The sequence below is a fragment of the Anomaloglossus baeobatrachus genome, chromosome 3 (genome assembly GCF_048569485.1).
Source record: "Anomaloglossus baeobatrachus isolate aAnoBae1 chromosome 3, aAnoBae1.hap1, whole genome shotgun sequence".
Lineage (NCBI taxonomy): Eukaryota > Metazoa > Chordata > Amphibia > Anura > Aromobatidae > Anomaloglossus > Anomaloglossus baeobatrachus.
The window spans coordinates 377285493-377305420 of NC_134355.1; the positions used below are offsets into that span (position 1 = coordinate 377285493).

Sequence of the window (19928 nt, forward strand, 5' to 3'; positions counted from 1 at the left end):
TTTTGTAAACTCTGTGTTTGGTGCAAACACCGAACCTTGGGTTCGCTTATCTCTACCTTTTGAGGCTAAGTTTTGGTCAGGAGACCTGCTGTCAGTCTGTACTGTGACTGTGATTGTCAGATGTAAGAGTCATCCTTAGGGGTACTTTGCACGCTGCGACATCGCAAGCCGATGCTGCGATGCCGAGCGCAATAGTCCCCACCCCCATCGCAGCTGCGATATCCTTGTGATAGCTGCCGAAGCAAACATTATCTCTACGACAGCTTCACATGGACTCACCTGTCCTGGGAAGTCGCCCTGGCCGGCGACTCGCCTCCTTATTAAGGGGGCGGGTCGTATGGCGTCACTGCGACGTCACACGGCAGGCGGCCAATAGGAGCGGAGGGGCGGAGATGAGCGGGATGTAAACATCCCGCCCACCTTCTCCCTTCCGCATATCCTACGGAAGCCGCGGTGACGCCGGTAGGAGATGTTCCTCGCTCCTGCGGCTTCACACACAGCGATGTGTGCTGCCGCAGGAGCGAGGAACAACATCGGACCATCGCGTCAGCGTAATTATGGATTACGCCGACACTACACCGATGATACGATTACGACGCTTTTGCACTCGTTAATCGTATCATCTAGGCTTTACACACTACGATGTCGCCTGCGATGCCGGATGTGCGTCACTTTCAATTTGACCCCACCGACATCGCACCTGCGATGTCGTAGTGTGCAAAGTACCCCTTAGTGTGTGTATAAAACAGTGATTGGGTGCTGCCACCACAAACTCACAAGCCTTTAAGCTGTTCAGGTGGTACCAATCTAGTGATGCTGTTCTTTTACATTGTCAAGGGAGAAATTTGAGTAAGACTGCTAATGGAGTCTTTATTCAGGGTACCAGAGGCACGGGGCCAAATTGGGTATCTGCACAACTTCTGGTCCGTAAATGTAATTCTTGTGTAGTAACTGGTGTGATGGATTGTACTTTGACGTGACTTTGTTACCACTGATATACTTTTTGTGTCTTCTTACTTTCCAGCCTTCTTTGGTGCACATATGAACGCCTTGATCCATGTTGTGATGTACTTATATTATGGTTTAGCTGCATGTGGTCCGCATCTCCAGAAGTACCTCTGGTGGAAACGATACTTGACAATTTTACAACTGGTAAAATATAAATATACATTATTTTTTTTTCATTTCAGTTTCTACAAAAGGATTCTCAGTTAAGAGACCTGTCCATAGCTTTTCCATCTCTTAACTATGGTCTTTGACTCATAGGAAAGGTTTTTAACTTTACCATGTCCCTATCTTTTATTATTGGTAACTGCCTAATGTAAAAAAAGGAAATTTTTACCCCGGAATGCAAATTAGTTACTAGTAGCCAACAAATAGTGAAGCTTGTCAAATAAGTGTTCTTGCTTGGCATACCATTCACCTAAAGTCTGCTCCATCAGTGCTATATACAGTGCTGTATGTTGGTGATGGTGGAACTAAATGGTCAGGAACCAGACTGGAGCCCTGGGAACCTTCTCTTACATGACGCCATCTGCGACTAATCTTTTTATTAGTCAGCCTGATGCAATCTCATCATTGTGCCATGACGCATATGTGACGTGGCTCTTCAAAAGAAGAACAAGGAATAGCGTCAGATTAAGACACGGTTCTCGTGGCTTCTGTACAGTGAACACCAATTACCAACGTGATCATTGGACCAGATTCTGAGAATTGATTTGCACCATCTTTACTAAATGTAATTATACGATGCTGTTGGCAGAAGGATATACTGCTGTCCCTATTAAAGTTACTTTCACACTACAGTGACCGCTAAGGAAAATGATGGATGTCATCTTGATCTCTTATGTGCAAAAAGAGTTAACACTGTTCAGGTGAACATGGATCATGTCGATTAAAATATGCATGAGAACTAATAGAATTTGTTGTCAATTTTCATAGTGTAAATGTATTATCACTGGGAGCCCACCTATCCCGAGAACGATAGTCCATGTCCACCTTGCGATTGGAGTGGTAGAATGAATGCATGATCACCAATGATCATACATTTATCATATATCATTTGGTGATAAATGTTCTTCATGTTATAACTAGCCATGAGCGAGCACTACCATGCTCAGTTACTCAGTACTCATAACGACTTCTGTAAGGCCTAAGACACACGGCGAGAAAAACGTTGTGAGTGGAGTGCGATAAAACATCGCATTCCACTCGGACCAATATTAGCCTGTGTGTCATCGCACATGAGCGATTTATTTTCTCAGCCCTAATCGGACGGAGAAAACAATCGCAGCATGCTGCGATTGTAATGCGAAACTCTTTCTCTTGCACCCGTTCAAGTGTATGGGGTGAGAGAAAAATCGCTCCCTCCCCTCCACAGAGCCGGCCCGCCCCCTGCAGCTGAGGTCCGCTCACACAGTCGAACCTCCGTTGCAGGGACACTCGCATGACACTCGGCTCTGCTGTGCTGCCAGCGTGAGCCGAGTGTCATGCGAGAATCGCACTAGTCCCCTGTGTGGCCCCGGCCTTACACTCTGGTACTCGAGTTGCGACCGTCTGAGCATCCAACTGTTTTTAATGAGTACCTGTGCATGGTAGTGCTTGCTCATCACTAGTGATAACCCCTTTTATGGGGAATCTGTCATCAGGATTTTGCAATGTAAGCTGAGGACCGCATGCTGCGAGGGTTAAAAAGGTACAAAATATCTGTTTCTCTTATCTGTGTGTGAGCTATTGTTTACTCATACTAAAGGGTTTATTGCTCTGTGATTAACATTGGTTTGACTCCTTGCCTGACACCTCACAGTCAATGCACAATCTCTATGGAGAGACTAGTGTGGGCAGGGACGGCTCCCAGCTCTGCTATACTCAATTCTGAGATAAAATCAGAACGGCTACACACAGTGATCAGCGTGGTTATTTTTAGAATCTCTCTGCCTACAACATGCTGCTCTCAGATGAAGTAGCAAAAACCTGGTGACAGATTCCCTTTAAGGCAGAAGACAATTGATATGTCACATATGTTTAGTACTATTGTCGAATAACTATATAAGAACATGGAAAAAAAACCTTGAAAAATCAGGACTTCACACTTTTATAATCCTGTTGATATTGAAAGAAACTGGTTTCAGGATTTGGCAGTGCCATTTAAAGTTGCAGACCATCAACTGTATTAGTGGAGAAGGTAGAGAAAACTGCACGTCCCAATTCCTGATATAAAAACATACAAATTTTATTCTGTCTTGATTTAAAAAAAAAAAAATAAATAAAAAATATATCATATTACATATATTCCATAGACCACTTCTGATGCATTTCTGGCATGTAGCCACCCTTAAGTCATAGTGAATATTAAAAAAATAAAACTAGAAACAACTTAAATCCCTTAGCACTCTATCCACAACAAGTAAACCATAACAATTGAAAGCACATACAGGTGCTTCTCAATAAATTAGAATATCATCAAAAAGTTAATTTATTTCAGTAATTCAATACAAAAAGGGAAGCACATATATTATATAGCGTCATTGCACACAGCGTGATTTATTTAATGTGTTTATTTCTGTTAATGTTGATGATTATGGCTTACAGCCAATGTACACCCAAAAGTCATTATCTCAGAAAATTAGAATAATTACCACAAAATACCTGCAAAGGCTTCCTAAGAATTTAAAATGGTCCCTTAATTTGGTTCAGTAGGCTACACAATCATGGGAAGGACTGCTGACTTGACAGATGTCCAGAAGGCAGTCATTGACACACTCCACAAGGAGGGTAAGCTCAAAAGGTCATTGCTAAAGAAGCTGGCTGCTCACGGAGTGCAGTATTCAAGCATATTAATGGAAAGTTGAGTGGAAGGAAAATGTGTGGTAGAAAAAGGTGCATAAGCAACTGGCTTAACCGCAGCCTTGGTAGGATTGTTAAGAAAAGGTCATTCAAAAATTTGGGGGCGTTTCACAAGGAGTGGACTGCTGCTGGAGTCAGTGCTTCAAGAGCCACCATACACAGACGTATCCAGGACATGGGCTACAACTGTCTCATTCCTTGTGTCAAGCCACTCATGACCAATAGATAACGCTAGAAGCATCTTACCTGGGCCAAGGAGAAAAAGAACTGGACTGTTGCTCAGTGGTCCAAGGTGTTATTTTCAGATGAAAGTAAACTTTGCATTTCATTTGGAAATCAAGGTACCAGAGTCTGGCGGAAGAGTGGAGAGGCCACAATCCAAGCAGCTTGAGGTTTAATGTGACGTTTCTGCAATCAGTGATGGTTTGGGAAGCCATGTCATCTGCTGGTGTAAGTCCACTGTGTTATAGCAAGACCAAAGTCAATGCAGCCGTCTACCAGGAAATTTTAGAGCACTTCATGCTTCCCTCTGCCCACAAGCTTTTCATTTTCCAGCAGGACTTGGCACCTGTCCACACAGCCAAAATTACCAATACCTGGTTTAATAACCACAGTATCACTGTGTTTGATTGATCAGCAAATTCGCCTGACCTAAACCCCATAGAGAATCTATGGGGTATTGTCAAGAGGAAGATGAGACACCAGGCCCAACAATGCAGACAGGCTGAAGGCTGCTATCAAAGCAACCTGGGTTTCCAAAACACCTCAGCAGTGCCACAGGCTGATCGCCTCCATGCCACGCTGCATTGATACAGTAATTCATGCAAAAGGAGCCCCGACCAAGTATTGAGTGCATTTACTGTACAGACTTTTCAGTAGGCCAACATTTCTGAATCTAAAATCATTTTTTCAGTTTTATATAATCTAATTTTCTGAGATAATGACTTTTGGGTTTTTAGTGGCTGTAAGCCATAATCATTAACAGAAATAAACACTTGAAATAGATCACTCTGTTTGTAATGACTCTATATAATATATGCATTTCCATTTTGTACTGAATTACTGAAATTAACTTTTTGATATTATAATTCATTGTGATGCACAGGTATATAACAAAACATTGCACCACTCAAAAATCACTATAAGGCCTCATTCACACGTCCGCACTCAACCAGCAGTCTGTATCGGTGTCTACGCCAAAACCAGAAGAGAGCACCGTCGCAGCCAGCTCACTAACTCCAATAAAAAGGAATGTGCAGTTTTCTCTACCTTTTCGCCTAATACGTTTTGTAGAAATATTACAACTCAGAGCAATTCAGGACTATGACTGCTATATAAGTACTATTGAATTTTCACTTCCTAACCTCTAAGGCCATGTGCACACGTTGAGTATTTGGTGAGTTTTCTTTACCTCAATATTTCTAAGCCAAACCAGGAGTTTAAGATTCAGAGGAAAAGTATAATACAAACACGGGCATTACTTCTGTATGTCTTACTCACTCCTCACCAAATACTCAGCGTGTCCACGTGGGCTAGCACTGCATTATCAATGTCACCTGTCTCATGTGTTTTTGGTTTTGGCTTCTAGGTTCAATTCCATGTCACTATTGGTCACACTGCCCTGTCTCTTTACATTGATTGTCCCTTTCCAAAATGGATGCATTGGGCACTCATTGTTTATGCCATCACCTTCATCTTTCTATTTGCAAATTTCTACTATCGGACATACAAAACTCCAAAAGGATCAGCACGAAGTGGGAAGCATGTCCAACATGGAAAGTCTGCTGTAAATGGAAGGTCTATGGTGAACGGAAAGTCTGTGGGAAATGGGAAGCCTATGGTGAATGCCAAGTCAGTGGTGAATGGAGGAGCCATTACTAATGGTGCACTGAACAAGCATGAGAACCACAAAGCTGGAGTAGAGCATGGAAGGAAAAGAAGGAAGGGAAAAGCAAAACGAGAGTGACTACCCCACGCCTTATCCTTTCTGATGACCTGAGGGCTCGGTCCCCGTTTAGTATACAGTTGACCCAGCCCTAAAAAGCCGTTTAGGTTCATGTATTCCCTTTATATATAGCGGCGCTTGATCTGTCCCTAATTTATTCTTTCTAGCCTGCAGTGAACAAGCCAGCACGGCTCTATTTTTACGGTTTCTCTGGAGGGAGGAATGACAGCCTCTGTTGGCTTGTGCACAGCGAGGGAGTTCCTGGTGAATAATATGTTGTAGCAGCAAAGAGGATCCTATAACCAGTAATTCAGATGATTAAGGAGGAGGCAGAAATCGCTGCAAGAGAAATAAACCAAGGGATCATTCTATTCTTGCCGTTAAGCATGTCAAAATATTATGGCGCATTCTCAGTGTTTAGCTGTGAGAATGTTATTATGGTTAATTGCTCCGAGAATACAAAAAACCCACAAGGGTGCAGCTATCTGGAGCAGATGCTAGGAAGGCCACACACCGGTTTCATTTAAATCTCCTTTTTCTAAGTTCTATATCTTTTAATCCAAAATGGTTTGGAATTTACATGAATTTACTCAGCCAATACCCAGCATCACGTGTAAAAAAATAGGCAATTTATGCCTAAACGTTTAAGATATATAGGAGACTCCAGCACATAATTTCTTGACTTTTAAAACATAACCACTACCCACCTTCCCATGTATTTCTTGAGTGACTAAATTACTTTTTCAAGGCATTTTCCTCTGGCCCCAAACATTTTATGATAACGAAAATACCAGCAGATATGTGCCCTCCTCCCCACTGCTTGGGTCTTGGTAGTTTGGATGCACCAGTGATGTATCAATTTTATGATGGATAAAATATAAATATACCGTAATCTGCGGACTATAAGACACACCTAGGTTTTAAAGGAGGAAAGCTGGAGAAAAAAATGGGAGCAAAAAATGTGGTCATGCCACACTGTTATGGGTGAGATCTACTACTGACACAGTTATGGGGTAATGTCCCCCAATTATTTACGAATGTCCCCCATCCTGGGCCCCTTCCAGGTATATGTGCCCCCATCCTGGTTTATATGTCCTCCATAATGGAATGTGTTCCCCATCCTTGTTCCATCCTGGTATATATGATCCCCATCCTGGTATACACTGGAGATCAAAATTAGAGAACAGTGTATGAGCAATTGCTTTTTTCTGAAATAATGTAATCTACATTGATCAACATTTGAAGGTTTTTTGTAAGGGGTACACCATACCGCTATAATAGTGTTTTACAAAAGATACAAAGTTTATCAACATTAAACGTTTATTTTGCCCAAAACGTGATGATCATATTTAGACAACCGCATTGATTGTAGCACAGAGAAAGATAAGTAAATTTTCTGAAGGTAACCACAGTCACCAATCAGTAGGAAGTGTACAGGCCTTTGCTTTGAATGACTTCAGCACATCTGTGTCCACAGGACATCACTAGTCTGTCACACTGCTCTGGTGTGATTTTGGTCCACTCTTCTTCCAGTCTCTCCCACAGTTCTTTGACTATTTTGGGTTTCATGGCCATAACTTTGTCACCAAGGATTTTCCAGAGGTTTTCTATTGGGTTTAGATAGGGACTCTGGGCTGTCCATTTCATTGTTTCAATGTTTTCTGTTACAGGGAACTGCTTTACCCTTTACCCTTTTTGCTGTGTGACAGGGAGCATTGTCCTGCATAAAAATTGCTGGCTGAGTGATGAACGCAAGTAAGGAACCACATGTTGTTGAAGAAGGTTCTGATACACACTTGCATCCACTCTGCAATGTAGCTATGTGAAAGGTCCAACTCCTGATGCAGAAAACATTCCCCAAACCATGACTCTTCCTTCCACCACCTTTCACTGACTTCTTAACACACTTTGGGTTCAGTCTTTCCCCAGTTTGTCAACAAGCATAATGTTTCCCATCATATCCAAATAAATTAAACTTGCTTTCTTCACTAAAATGAACTGGGGACCTCTTCTCCTCTGTCCACACAACATGTTTCTCACCAAAGGTGAGTCCACCCTTTTGATTTTCTCTGCTAATGATAGGTTTGTTCACTACAGAGTGGGCTTTCAGTCCAAATGCTCGTAAATGTCGTGACACTTTTTGATGAGACAGATCCTTACTGTGTTCCATGCTGAACTGCCAAGCAATTCCAGCTCTAGTGTTGAAACTATTACCCATGGAGAGTCTCCGCATTATCTTATCCTCTCTTGTATTTGTCTTTCGAGGGCGACCAGCCTTCTTAGGGGACTTGAAAGAGTTTGTGGTGTTGTAAAGATGCTATATTCTCGAAGTCACAGACTTGGGACGACCAACTGCTCTTGTTATGGCATATAGTGCCACCCATTTTGGTCCTCATATGGGCAACCTGCTGCTGGAGGGTTTCAGTAACTTTAGAACGGCACACTATTTTTGCAAAGTCAGTGCAAACTGGAAAGTTAGCCTGCCAGTTACATAGGGTTTGTCAGATAATTAAGGAAATTAGCACCAGGTGCCAGATTAACACCAGTAACTTGCAGATATCTGAAAGTGTTCTCTAATTTTGATCAGTGTTCCTTTTCATTTATCTCATTTACATTTTTTATTATGTGCTTTTGAATAAATTCAATTTATGAAATAAGCTTAAAATACTGCTAGTTTACTCATGTTAGGATATAATCACACAGGACTACACAATGACCTTAACATTTAGGAAATTGTGTGGTGTTCTCTAATTTTGATCTCCAGTGTATATGGCCCTCATCCTGGTATATATGATTCCCATCTTGCCCCAATTCTGGTATATCGACCCCCATTCTGGTAAATAAGTTGCACATCACGCTGCACACATAAAAAAAACCTATTATACTTATCATCCCTCCGCTCTCCTGGTGCATGGTGTCGTTTTCTGATGCCGACAACTGACTTCAGAGTGTAAGATGCGCAACACATGACATCAATGCCATTTGCCCCCAGTTAAATGTCAAGTGAAATGCCCCAATATTCACTTCAGTGAATATTTATTCCATTTAATAGTGGACACGTGACCGCGCAGCCACTGCAGGAAGCCTGCGGACGTGTGACCATGTGTGCCCACTATTGAAGAGAATGAATATTAACTGTTCCCCACACCCATAATGCCGTCCACCTAACGGTGCAGGCTTCAGTGCCTAGAGGTGGGCAGGATTATGGGTGAGGAGCAGTGAATATATATATATATATATTGTTTCTTTTTTTTTTTATTAGCGGGCACATGTTTGCCCTAGCGCCAGCTCCTGTGTCCTGTGACTCGCTGTACCGCCCCTGCCCCCCACAGCCACAGCCTGGTATATCTGGACTATAAGATGCACCCCCTCCTATTTTACTCAAAACATTTTGGGGAAATAAGTTTGTTTTATAGTCCGCAAAATACAGTACATTTCTTTTTTAATTTTCTTCAAAAGGATACTGTAAATATTTAAAACCTTTCAATAGTTTTTCCACCTCTACCTCAGCTTAGCCGTTGAGCTTAGTGCTACAGCGGTGGTGTACACTCTTGATGTGATGTCACTACTGCAGCTAAACACGGTAATCCGATCTGGACCTGCTATTTTTTTGTAGAGCTGTTGATTTCCACTTTCCTAAAAGTGGAAAACCCCAAATAGCTGAGGTAGCTGTTAGACAGTTCATTAGGCACACAGCTCTCACTGAACTCTCCCATACACATGAGCGCTCAGCTGACAATTGATTTGTTTTCAATGGGGAGAGAGAAGATGCTGCTGCCAGACACCCCTGAGAGTGGCCATTCCTTTTAAAATTCCTTCTCTCCTCTACTTAATGTTTTGAGGGAGAGTTGGGAGGCTTTCATACATATCGAATGGTTTCCCAATCCTGCTATCAACCATGGTTTTGGACCATTTTAATCTGGTGTTATCACCGCTATCAGATTACAAAAGAATGTAATGGAATTAGAATCTATGAGTGGATGGAAATTTAGGCAGCTGGGCTATTAGCCTTTGTCTTTTGCTTTAGGGCCTGTATACAAGTTGCGGTTTTGTCACTTGTATTTTTTGCGCAGATTTATCAGAAAACCTTATGAATTTCATAGTCCCAGCAAAGTAAATTTTAGAATCCCGAAGTCTCATGCACACGTTGCTTGTTTTCCTAACGGATTTTCAACATTTTTGCTGCAGATTTCACTTATACTAATGAGTGGGGAAAATCTACACCAAAAATGTCTATTTTATGCAGTGTTTTTTCTGTCAAGAGATACAGAAATGTCTGCTACAAGTACTTATCATGTGCACATACCCTTACACTCCACAATCGACAAGTACAAGCGGGGGCAGGCAATGTAAGCAAATAATTCCCCTTATACTGGTTAACGGGGCTGACAACATCTTCCATTCAAAAAAAGCTACTAAAATGTGTAATTGGTCACAAATTGGTGACTTAGTAATGTGTCTTTTAACTTTTAATCATTTGTGACAATTTTAATACTCTGGCTACAGAAGTATTCTAGGCAACAATGAGTTTGACCTAGAAACATGGCGGTTCCGTATTCACCAGAAAAGAACACTTGCTAGTATTTCTTGAAGCCAATCCAGACTTGTACTGCCTGTAACCTGTCTAGGTAGATGACTGTATCAAAGCAACACTTAGAATGTGCCCTAGAGAATGAAAACCCTGGAGGGAAAGCTTTTGGTCCCTAAAGCCCACTATACGTTTTTGTTAATTCCACTGAAAGCTGTGAATTTTCTGAGCTGAAGCGGAGTTGAGATTTAATCTCAATATTTGGATTTGGCCGGTGCCTAATAACCACTATCCTATTACCTGGTTTCGATACGCTGCGTCGCTGGCGTGCTCTTACAGCGCCCGTTACTTTGAGCTTTGGTGATGACAGTAATCTGCCCCAGGCTGACGGTCGTGTAACACCACTTTTTTAGTCTAGCTTTTGTATTTACATTTTAATACAAAACTATTACACCTTTTTCTATAATTGTACACCAACTAGTGCAAAACTGTTTATTTTTGCCTGTCTGTTGACGTACCACAAGCTATGTAATTCTTCCCATTCTTTCATTACTGACGTGAAGGTGTTTCCAAATCTCCGTTCACAGATTGTATACGTGGCAGTTTGTCGCCCCTTTTTTTGCTCTCCTTTTTTGTGAAATCTTCGTAATCTACGTTCGAGTTTGATCAGATTATCTGGCCCAGTCTGTGCAAATCGCTTTGATACGACTCTGCCTACATTTCATGTATATCTATTGTCTTATGTGATGTAAGAACCATACTTCCCAGATGAATTTATTAACATTGTATTAAAGTGCTTCATGGTTCTGATGAATGATGGGTGTCGATCTGGAGACCAATGCTCTGTTCTCTCTGCATGCGCTAACATGGTATTGCTGTCCTCCATGCCATTCTGTACGATAGGCTGTACAGACACATGACATACACATTTTATTATAAGAATTAAGAGCCCGTACAGGAGTGGGCATAATCAATGTATTCCATAAATGCCCAAGACCAAAATACCTCTTTTTAAAGGGTTATTCCCATCTTCATAGATGGATATTGTTAGACACTTCCTGAAAAAACAAGTACTTTCGAATTCATTGCTTCAGCTATTCTTTAGCTAGCACGGTCAACAAAAGAAAGCGTTACTAGGAAACCGACCACCTTCAAAACGGCTTACAAGCTCAATAACAAAGCATTTTTAAGGACTGAGCATGTGCTGTAGAGAAAAAGAAAGTTTATCTCAAGAACGGCTGAAAATTTTAATAAGGAGTAAATTGCAAAATTATTTGTATGTACAAGTACTATCTGACAATATCCATTTACGAAGATGAGAATAACCCTTTAGAGAGGACCTCTCATCAACTCGAAACTGCTTATTTTTGTATTCATTAAATTTTACTTTTTGTCCTGATCATTCGACCTACAATTGCAGAGATATTGTGCTTTTTATGTTAAATATTAAAGCAGATTTTGCATTCTGTACCAATGGGGCGGTTTCAACCATTTTCGTTAGCAAGTACATACGTGTGTGTCAGCTACCAACCCAAAACTTCTACATCTGTATTGTGCATCAGTCAGGGTCAGTAACCAACACAAATTTGCTGCATTTATCCGTGTGCCAGTCAGTGACCTGGCGCTACATGTATGTGTGCACCAGTCCCTGACCCAGCACTGCTACATGTATGTGTGCACCAGTTATTGATCGGGCACTGCTACATGTATGTGTGCACCAGTCCCTGACTAAGCACTGCTACATGTATGAGTACACTAGTCCCCGACCCAGCACTCCTATATCTGTATGTATGCACCAGTCATTGATTGAGCACTGCTACATGTATGTGTGCACCAGTCATTGATTGAGCACTGCTACATGTATGTGTGCACCAGTCATTGACCCAGCACTGCTACATGTATGTGTGCATTAGTCCCTGACCCAGCACTGCTACATGTATGAGTACAAAATAGTCCCCGACCCGACACGCCTACATCTGTATGTGTGCACCAGTCATTGATCAAGCACTGCTACATGTATGTGTGCACCAGTCATTGATTGAGCACTGCTACATGTATGTGTGCACCAGTCATTGACCCAGCACTGCTACATGTATGTGTGCATCAGTCCCTGACCCAGCACTGCTACATGTATGAGTACAAAATAGTCCCCGACCCGGCACGCCTACATCTGTATGTGTGCACCAGTCATTGATCAAGCACTGCTACATGTATGTGTGCACCAGTCATTGATTGAGCACTGCTACATGTATGTGTGCACCAGTCATTGACCCAGCACTGCTACATGTATGTGTGCATCAGTCCCTGACCCAGCACTGCTACATGTATGAGTACAAAATAGTCCCCGACCCGGCACGCCTACATCTGTATGTGTGCACCAGTCATTGATCAAGCACTGCTACATGTATGTGTGCACTAGTCCCTGACCCGGCACTCCTACATCTGTATATGTGCACCAGTCATTGATCGGGCACCGCTACATGTATCTGTGCGTTAACCAATCACCAACCTGTGTGTACAGGTCTGTTCTCGCCAGTTGACGTTGTACCACACTGCTCTGTGACTCTGAGTAATTCTGCAGGATCACAGTACAGTGTAATGCCCACAGACAATGTTGTGGGAACTGCCCCTTTTTAGAGACTGCAAAAAAAAGTAATGTTCTTGAAAAATTATCAAATAAAGTGGATACAATAATGAGCCCTTTTGAGTTGCACAGGTCCTCCTTAATGCATCTTAATGCGCTCCTGGTAACAAAACTCCATCTCTACCGAGCGACCTTTTACATATTGTCTGCTGGATTCAGTAATTATGCTTCGTGAAAAATATCACTTGTCTTTAATGTCTTTACTGTTTTGTCTTTTGTTTGTGTTTTCCAAATTGGAAAATTTTAGAATAGCCGATAGAAATCTAATGTATGATTTAGTGCAATATTAACATTTATTTGGTGCTTTTAGAGTATTATTACTGTTAGATAAGATGTAACAAATATTTGTAGCGGGTGAGACCTAATGCGCCTGGGTAAGACGGTATGTATGCCGACTTATGGACACAGATGGATGTAAACTGCAAGACGTGAGATGGCCGTATCATAACAAAGTACATTGTTTATTTCCTTTTCTTTTTGTGTCGGAACTTATAAGCACAGGGTCATGAAATCTGGTAAATATGGTGGAAGATGTATGGATTTTTAATTTATATTGGGCTTGTGTATTAACGTGTTCGCGTGTGGCAGACTAGGAAAGGGAAATGTGTTGTACATTTAAATGTGTTATTTATTTTTCAAAACCATTCAGGGGATTTTGATTGTCTGTATCTAACGCTGTGTACTTTTTATCTGAAAAATGTCTGTCCATACATATCATTTTTGAATGTGATGATAACGTTTCAGCCCATATGGCATGCATGGGGTTACAGGAATAAGCATGGGCTTAATGCAATGTATCATAGTGGACTCTACACTTTTAATAAGCTGTGTTTCTATGCTAGTATTAATATATAACAGATCCCCAGTATGTAGAAACATACTAAAAGTTACCGAGGGGAAATATGTCCAAATACTGTTTTCTAGAAGTCCTATGCAGTACTGCTGTGTGACTGCATCTGAAGACATCGCAGCAATATTAAGTGTAGACCTAGTCTTAGACTAATCAGGGCTTGAGCCACACTGGTCTATTTTCTTACGAGAAGAGAAACAATCATGTCAAGATTACTGATGTAAACTGAAAAAAAAGTTATTTCAATAAAATGTATAATGCTGTGTATTAATTTTCCTCTTTTGAAAACATTATTGCAGTGTTTTGTTACTTATAATTAACAATATATTACATCTTCCTAAACCTTGCATCATTTATTTAAGAGTTTTACTTGGAAAAAAAAAAGATTAAAATAGTCAATTTAAGACTGTCCCTGTTGGGCATAATAGTAGATCACAGATTAACACTAGAACTACTGGACTCGTGACACCTATATAGAAATACATGGTGCAAAGTAGTCAAAATGACTACCTCAGTAGTTCCAGTGATAAGCCAACAGTGTGGAGCTGCAGCTAAAAAAGCAAAGAAAATTCTGGGATGTATCAAGACAAGCATTGAATTTATAGCGAGAGGTCATTATTCTTCTTTACTCTGCCCTGGTCAGAGCACACCTGGAATACTGTGTACAGTTCTGGGCGCCCCAATTCAAGAAAGACATCGATATATTGGAGCAAGTCCAGCAAAGAGCAACCAACATGGTAGAAGGACTGCAAATCATGTCATATAAAGACCAGCTAAAAGAACTAGGAATTTTTAGTTTGCAAAAGAGAAGGCTGAGAGGAGACTTAATAGCGGTCTACAAATATCTGAAAGGTAGTCACAGTGCAGAGGTAACTACCTTATTCTCATTAGCACAAGGAAGTACAAGAAGCAATGGGATGAAACTAAAAGGAAGGTGATTCAGACAAGCCATTAGGAAAAACCTTCTGATAGTGAAGGCAGTCTGAGAGTGGAACAGGCTACCACGGGAGGTGGTGAGCGCTCCATCAATGAAAATCTTCAAGCGGAAGCTGGATAAACATATAGCTGGGATGATTTAGGAAAACAAACCTGCACTTGCAGGGGGTTGGACCCTATGGCCTTTGAGGTCCCTTCCAACTCTACCATTCTGTGATTCATATGCCATATTAGTGAAGAGATACCCTATTAGTTCCAAACATTGGCTGTCACTTAAGTGGACGTGGCATGATTTGTACCCAGTGGGTGCCATGCATAACTGTATTTGCCGTTACATATGTGCAGAATTCTGCAGCTTCCCCTCACCCAACAGGTGTATTTGCCAACATCAAAGTACATACTGATTGCTAGTTAAGTATTTTATTATACTTTTTAAAGGGACAAAACTGAGGATATGACACTTTGATACAATGTAATGTAGTCAGTGTACAGCTTGTATAACAGTGTATATTTGGTGTGCTATAACTTCACACACAGCCATTGTCAAAACCACTGGTAACAAAAGTGAGTACACCGCTAAGAGAAAATGGCCAAATTTTGCCCAACTTCTCAATATTTATTGTGGCCACCATTATTTTCAAGCACTGCCATCACCATCGTGAACATGGAGTTCATTAGAGCTTCACAAGTTGCTACTGGAATCCTCTTCCACTCCATGATGACATCACAGAGCTGTTGGATGTTAGAGACCTTGCGCGCTTCCATGTTCTTTTTGGGATGCCCCACAGATTCTTAATAGGGTTGTCTGGAATCACTGGTGCAGTTTGTAATTTGAGCACTGACAAGGCTGATCACCCCTTTAACCTCTGCAGCAATGCTGGCAACACTCATATATCTAATTTTGAAAAGACAACCTCTGGGTTAGACACTGAGCACATACACTCAGCTACTGTGGTCGACCATGGCAAGGCCTGTTCTAAGTGAAACCTGTCTTGTTAATCTGCTGTATGGTCTTGGCCACCATGCTACAGCTCAGTTTCAGGGTGTTTGCAATCATCTTACAGCCTAGATCAGAGGTCTCAAACACTAAACATAACGCTCCTCAGGCACGTACTCCTCCCCCCCCTCCCCTTGGCAATCACCGCCAGTGCAGGGGCCGCAGCCGTCACTGCTTTATTTCAGGTAAATGTTTTACCGGCACTGCGTCAAGCTCTCTGCACTATTTGGTCAGCGGTTGCCATTTAATCGGAGGCGAGCGGCTGATGCGTATGACGTCACCTGCTTGCATCTGATTGGCCGGCGGCTGACATTGGAATAATGCAGAGAAAGCTTTAGTCTGCGCTGAGGCGGCACTATGTTCATCTGAGTTTTAGATGAAGCAGTGACAGTGGCCGCTATCGTCAAGGGCGGCTTGTGCCTGTGTGCCACAAGAAGCAGGGAGGAGGACCCGGAGGGAATGGAGGACAAGTGAGAAGAATGTTTTGGTGTGGGTGTGTGTGTGTAGAATGGCACAATAGGGAACCAGGATGGGACATTGCTTGTGTGTGTGTTGGCTAAAATTACTATATGGTTCTAATTGTAAAACTATTACAAGAATGGGATAAAATGTAAACAAAAAATAATAAAGCATGAATTTTTTTTACCATCAAAAATGTTATATACATACAAGGTAACCATAAAATAACCTAAGGTGTTTGGAGCCGTGTGCAGACTGACCCAGTGGACAGATTGGTTTGTATGCTATTCAAGGCATGGGGAAATGGAATGCATCTTGAAAAAGAGAACTTTCCACACTGCCCCAATTGCAACGGGAACTTTCCACGGGAGCCCCAATTGCCTGGATTCACTGCGTGCACTGCTGTTCCCGGCAAGTTTGTTTGCCACTGCCGTCGTGGAACAGGGCACAATGTCCTCCACAACCTCTCTGCTTACTGGTCATCGCCTGCGTCCTGGCTGAACACTCAGTAACCCTGTTCGCGTCATCATCTGTCTCAGTGAACTGACAGCCATTGGACCGCTGTGTGTGAAGGTCTTTCAAACGACAAAAGGCTCTCAGTGCAGCTGTAGCATTCCTGGTATTCTCATAAAACAACCGCACGATCCGGCAAAGAGACAGGCATCTTGCAGACTGAGTTGCAAGGCGTGCTCACTGTACAGCGCCATTTTTTCACTTGGTGGGAAGTTTTGGTATAACATTTTTTTTTTAAGATGCCTTCTGTTTCCCCATGCCATAAATAGCATACATACCAATTTTCAGCCAATTCTGTCCACTGGGTCAGTCTGCACACGGCTCCAAACACCTCAGGCTATTTTATGGCCACCTTGTGTGTGTGTGTATGTATGTGTGTATATATATATATATATATATATATATATATATATTACACAGTGTATATACTGTGTATATATACAGTATATATGTATATACAGTTAAGTCCAGAAATATTTGGACAGTGACACAATTTTCGCGAGTTGGGCTCTGCATGCCACCACATTGGATTTGAAATGAAACCTCTACAACAGAATTCAAGTGCAGATTGTAACGTTTAATTTGAAGGTTTGAACAAAAATATCTGATAGAAATTGTAGGAATTGTACACATTTCTTTACAAACACTCCACATTTTAGGAGGTCAAAAGTAATTGGACAAATAAACCAAACCCAAACAAAATATTTTTATTTTCAATATTTTGTTGAGAATCCTTTGGAGGCAATCACTGCCTTAAGTCTGGAACCCATGGACATCACCAAACGCTGAGTTTTCTCCTTCTTAATGCTTTGCCAGGCCTTTACAGCCGCAGCCTTCAGGTCTTGCTTGTTTGTGGGTCTTTCCGTCTTAAGTCTGGATTTGAGCAAGTGAAATGCATGCTCAATTGGGTTAAGATCTGGTGATTGACTTGGCCATTGCAGAATGTTCCACTTTTTTGCACTCGAACTCCTGGGTAGCTTTGGCTGTATGCTTGGGGTCATTGTCCATCTGTACTATGAAGCGCCGTCCGATCAGCTTTGCGGCATTTGGCTGAATCTGGGCTGAAAGTATATACACTTCAGAATTCATCTGGCTACTCTTGTCTGCTGTTATGTCATCAATAAACACAAGTGACCCAGTGCCATTGAAAGCCATGCATGCCCATGCCATCACGTTGCCTCCACCATGTTTTACAGAGGATGTGGTGTGCCTTGGATCATGTGCCGTTCCCTTTCTTCTCCAAACTTTTTTCTTCCCATCATTCTGGTACAGGTTGATCTTTGTCTCATCTGTCCATAGAATACTTTTCCAGAACTGAGCTGGCTTCATGAGGTGTTTTTCAGCAAATTTAACTCTGGCCTGTCTATTTTTGGAATTGATGAATGGTTTGCATCTAGATGTGAACCCTTTGTATTTACTTTTATGGAGTCTTCTCTTTACTGTTGACTTAGAGACAGATACACCTACTTCACTGAGAGTGTTCTGGACTTCAGTTGATGTTGTGAACGGGTTCTTCTTCACCAAAGAAAGTAAGCGGCGATCATCCACCACTGTTGTCATCCGTGGACGCCCAGGCCTTTGTGAGTTCCCAAGCTCACCAGTCAATTCCTTTTTTCTCAGAATGTACCCGACTGTTGATTTTGCTACTCCAAGCATGTCTGCTATCTCTCTGATGGATTTTTTCTTTTTTTTTCAGCCTCAGGATTTTCTGCTTCACCTCAATTGAGAGTTCCTTAGACCGCATGTTGTCTGGTCACAGCAACAGCTTCCAAATGCAAAACCACACACCTGTAATCAACCCCAGACCTTTTAACTACTTCATTGATTACAGGTTAACGAGGGAGACACCTTCAGAGTTAATTGCAGCCCTTAGAGTCCCTTTTCCAATTACTTTTGGTCCCTTGAAAAAGAGGAGGCTATGCATTACAGAGCTATGATTCCTAAACCCTTTCTCCGATTTGGATGTGAAAACTCTCATATTGCAGCTGGGAGTGTGCACTTTCAGCCCATATTATATATATAATTGTATTTCTGAACATGTTTTTGTAAACAGCTAAAATAACAAAACTTGTGTCACTGTCCAAATATTTCTGGAACTAACTGTATACAGTATATACCAAAAAGTGAACATTTGTTATAATAAACGAGCAAAAAATGTTCCATAACAGTTATCCAAAGGTGAAGAGAAAAAATATGGTATCAATAAAATGTGATTACTCGTGCTTACTCGCTAATTCCGCCCCACGCACATTATCACACGCGGCTCCACCCCCCTCCACACATTACCACATGCAGCTCCGCCCCACGCACATTACCACACGCGGCTCCAACCCCCGCATATTACACACGCGGCTCCGCCTTTCCGCACATTACACACACGGCTCCACCCTCCCCCCACATTACCACACGCGTCTTCGTACCCCCGCACGTTACACACGCAGCTCCTCCCCCCGCACATTACACACGGGGCTCCGTCCCTTGCACACGGGGCTCCGCCCCTTGCACATTACGACACGCAGCTAAGCCCCCCACACATTACCACACGCGGCTCCGCCCCCCCGCTCATTACAACATACGGCTTTGCCCCCCCCCCCCGCACATTACACACGCGGCTCTGCTACATCCACACTCTAAATCCCTCCTTACCCCACGCATAAACTTCACCTCATCCATCACCATGGCAACCATCACAGCAGAGTCCTGCATATACTGAGGAACTGATCATGTGACTCCCTGACTCCTCCTTCCAGGACGGCTGTATACCCTTAGGGGGAGGACAGTTGTATACCTTTTTTTGTGGGAGCTATATACCAGGTAGGTGAGCTGTATACCCTTGGGGGGAGGAGACCTGTATACCCTTGAGGATGAGAGCTGTATACATTTCGCGGAGCTGTATACCAGGGAAGGGAGCTGTATACCCTTTGGGGGAGAGCTGTGTACCCTTGGGGAGGAGAGCTGTATACCCTTGGGGAGGAGAGCTGTATACCTTTGTGGGGAGGGGAGGTGTATATGTGACGTCCTGGCCTATCAGGTTGTCACAGGACATTGTGCAATCTGCCCTTCTGCATGGTGTCCATCTCCTCCTTGGTTACGGGTCCCTGGCCTTTGATGTTGCAAAGAACAAGCCAATCGAAATCCTAGAAACACTCTGCACCACACCCACCAGATATACCAATGGGTAGCCTGAAGGGAATAGGGCCGTCTACTTGG

At 42.4% G+C, this 19928-nt stretch overlaps 1 protein-coding gene across 1 annotated transcript in view; it reads left to right on the top strand.

The window, feature by feature from the left end:
• Positions 1-14084, top strand: part of ELOVL4 (ELOVL fatty acid elongase 4) — a 61393-nt gene extending 47309 nt beyond the window's left edge. Inside the window, exons 5-6 of the mRNA XM_075340173.1 lie at positions 1025-1152; positions 5435-14084. Of these exons, the coding sequence (XP_075196288.1) occupies positions 1025-1152; positions 5435-5812 (506 nt within the window). The 3' untranslated portion in view covers positions 5813-14084. The remainder of the gene's footprint in view (positions 1-1024; positions 1153-5434) is intronic.
• Positions 14085-19928: the final 5844 nt, after the last annotated feature.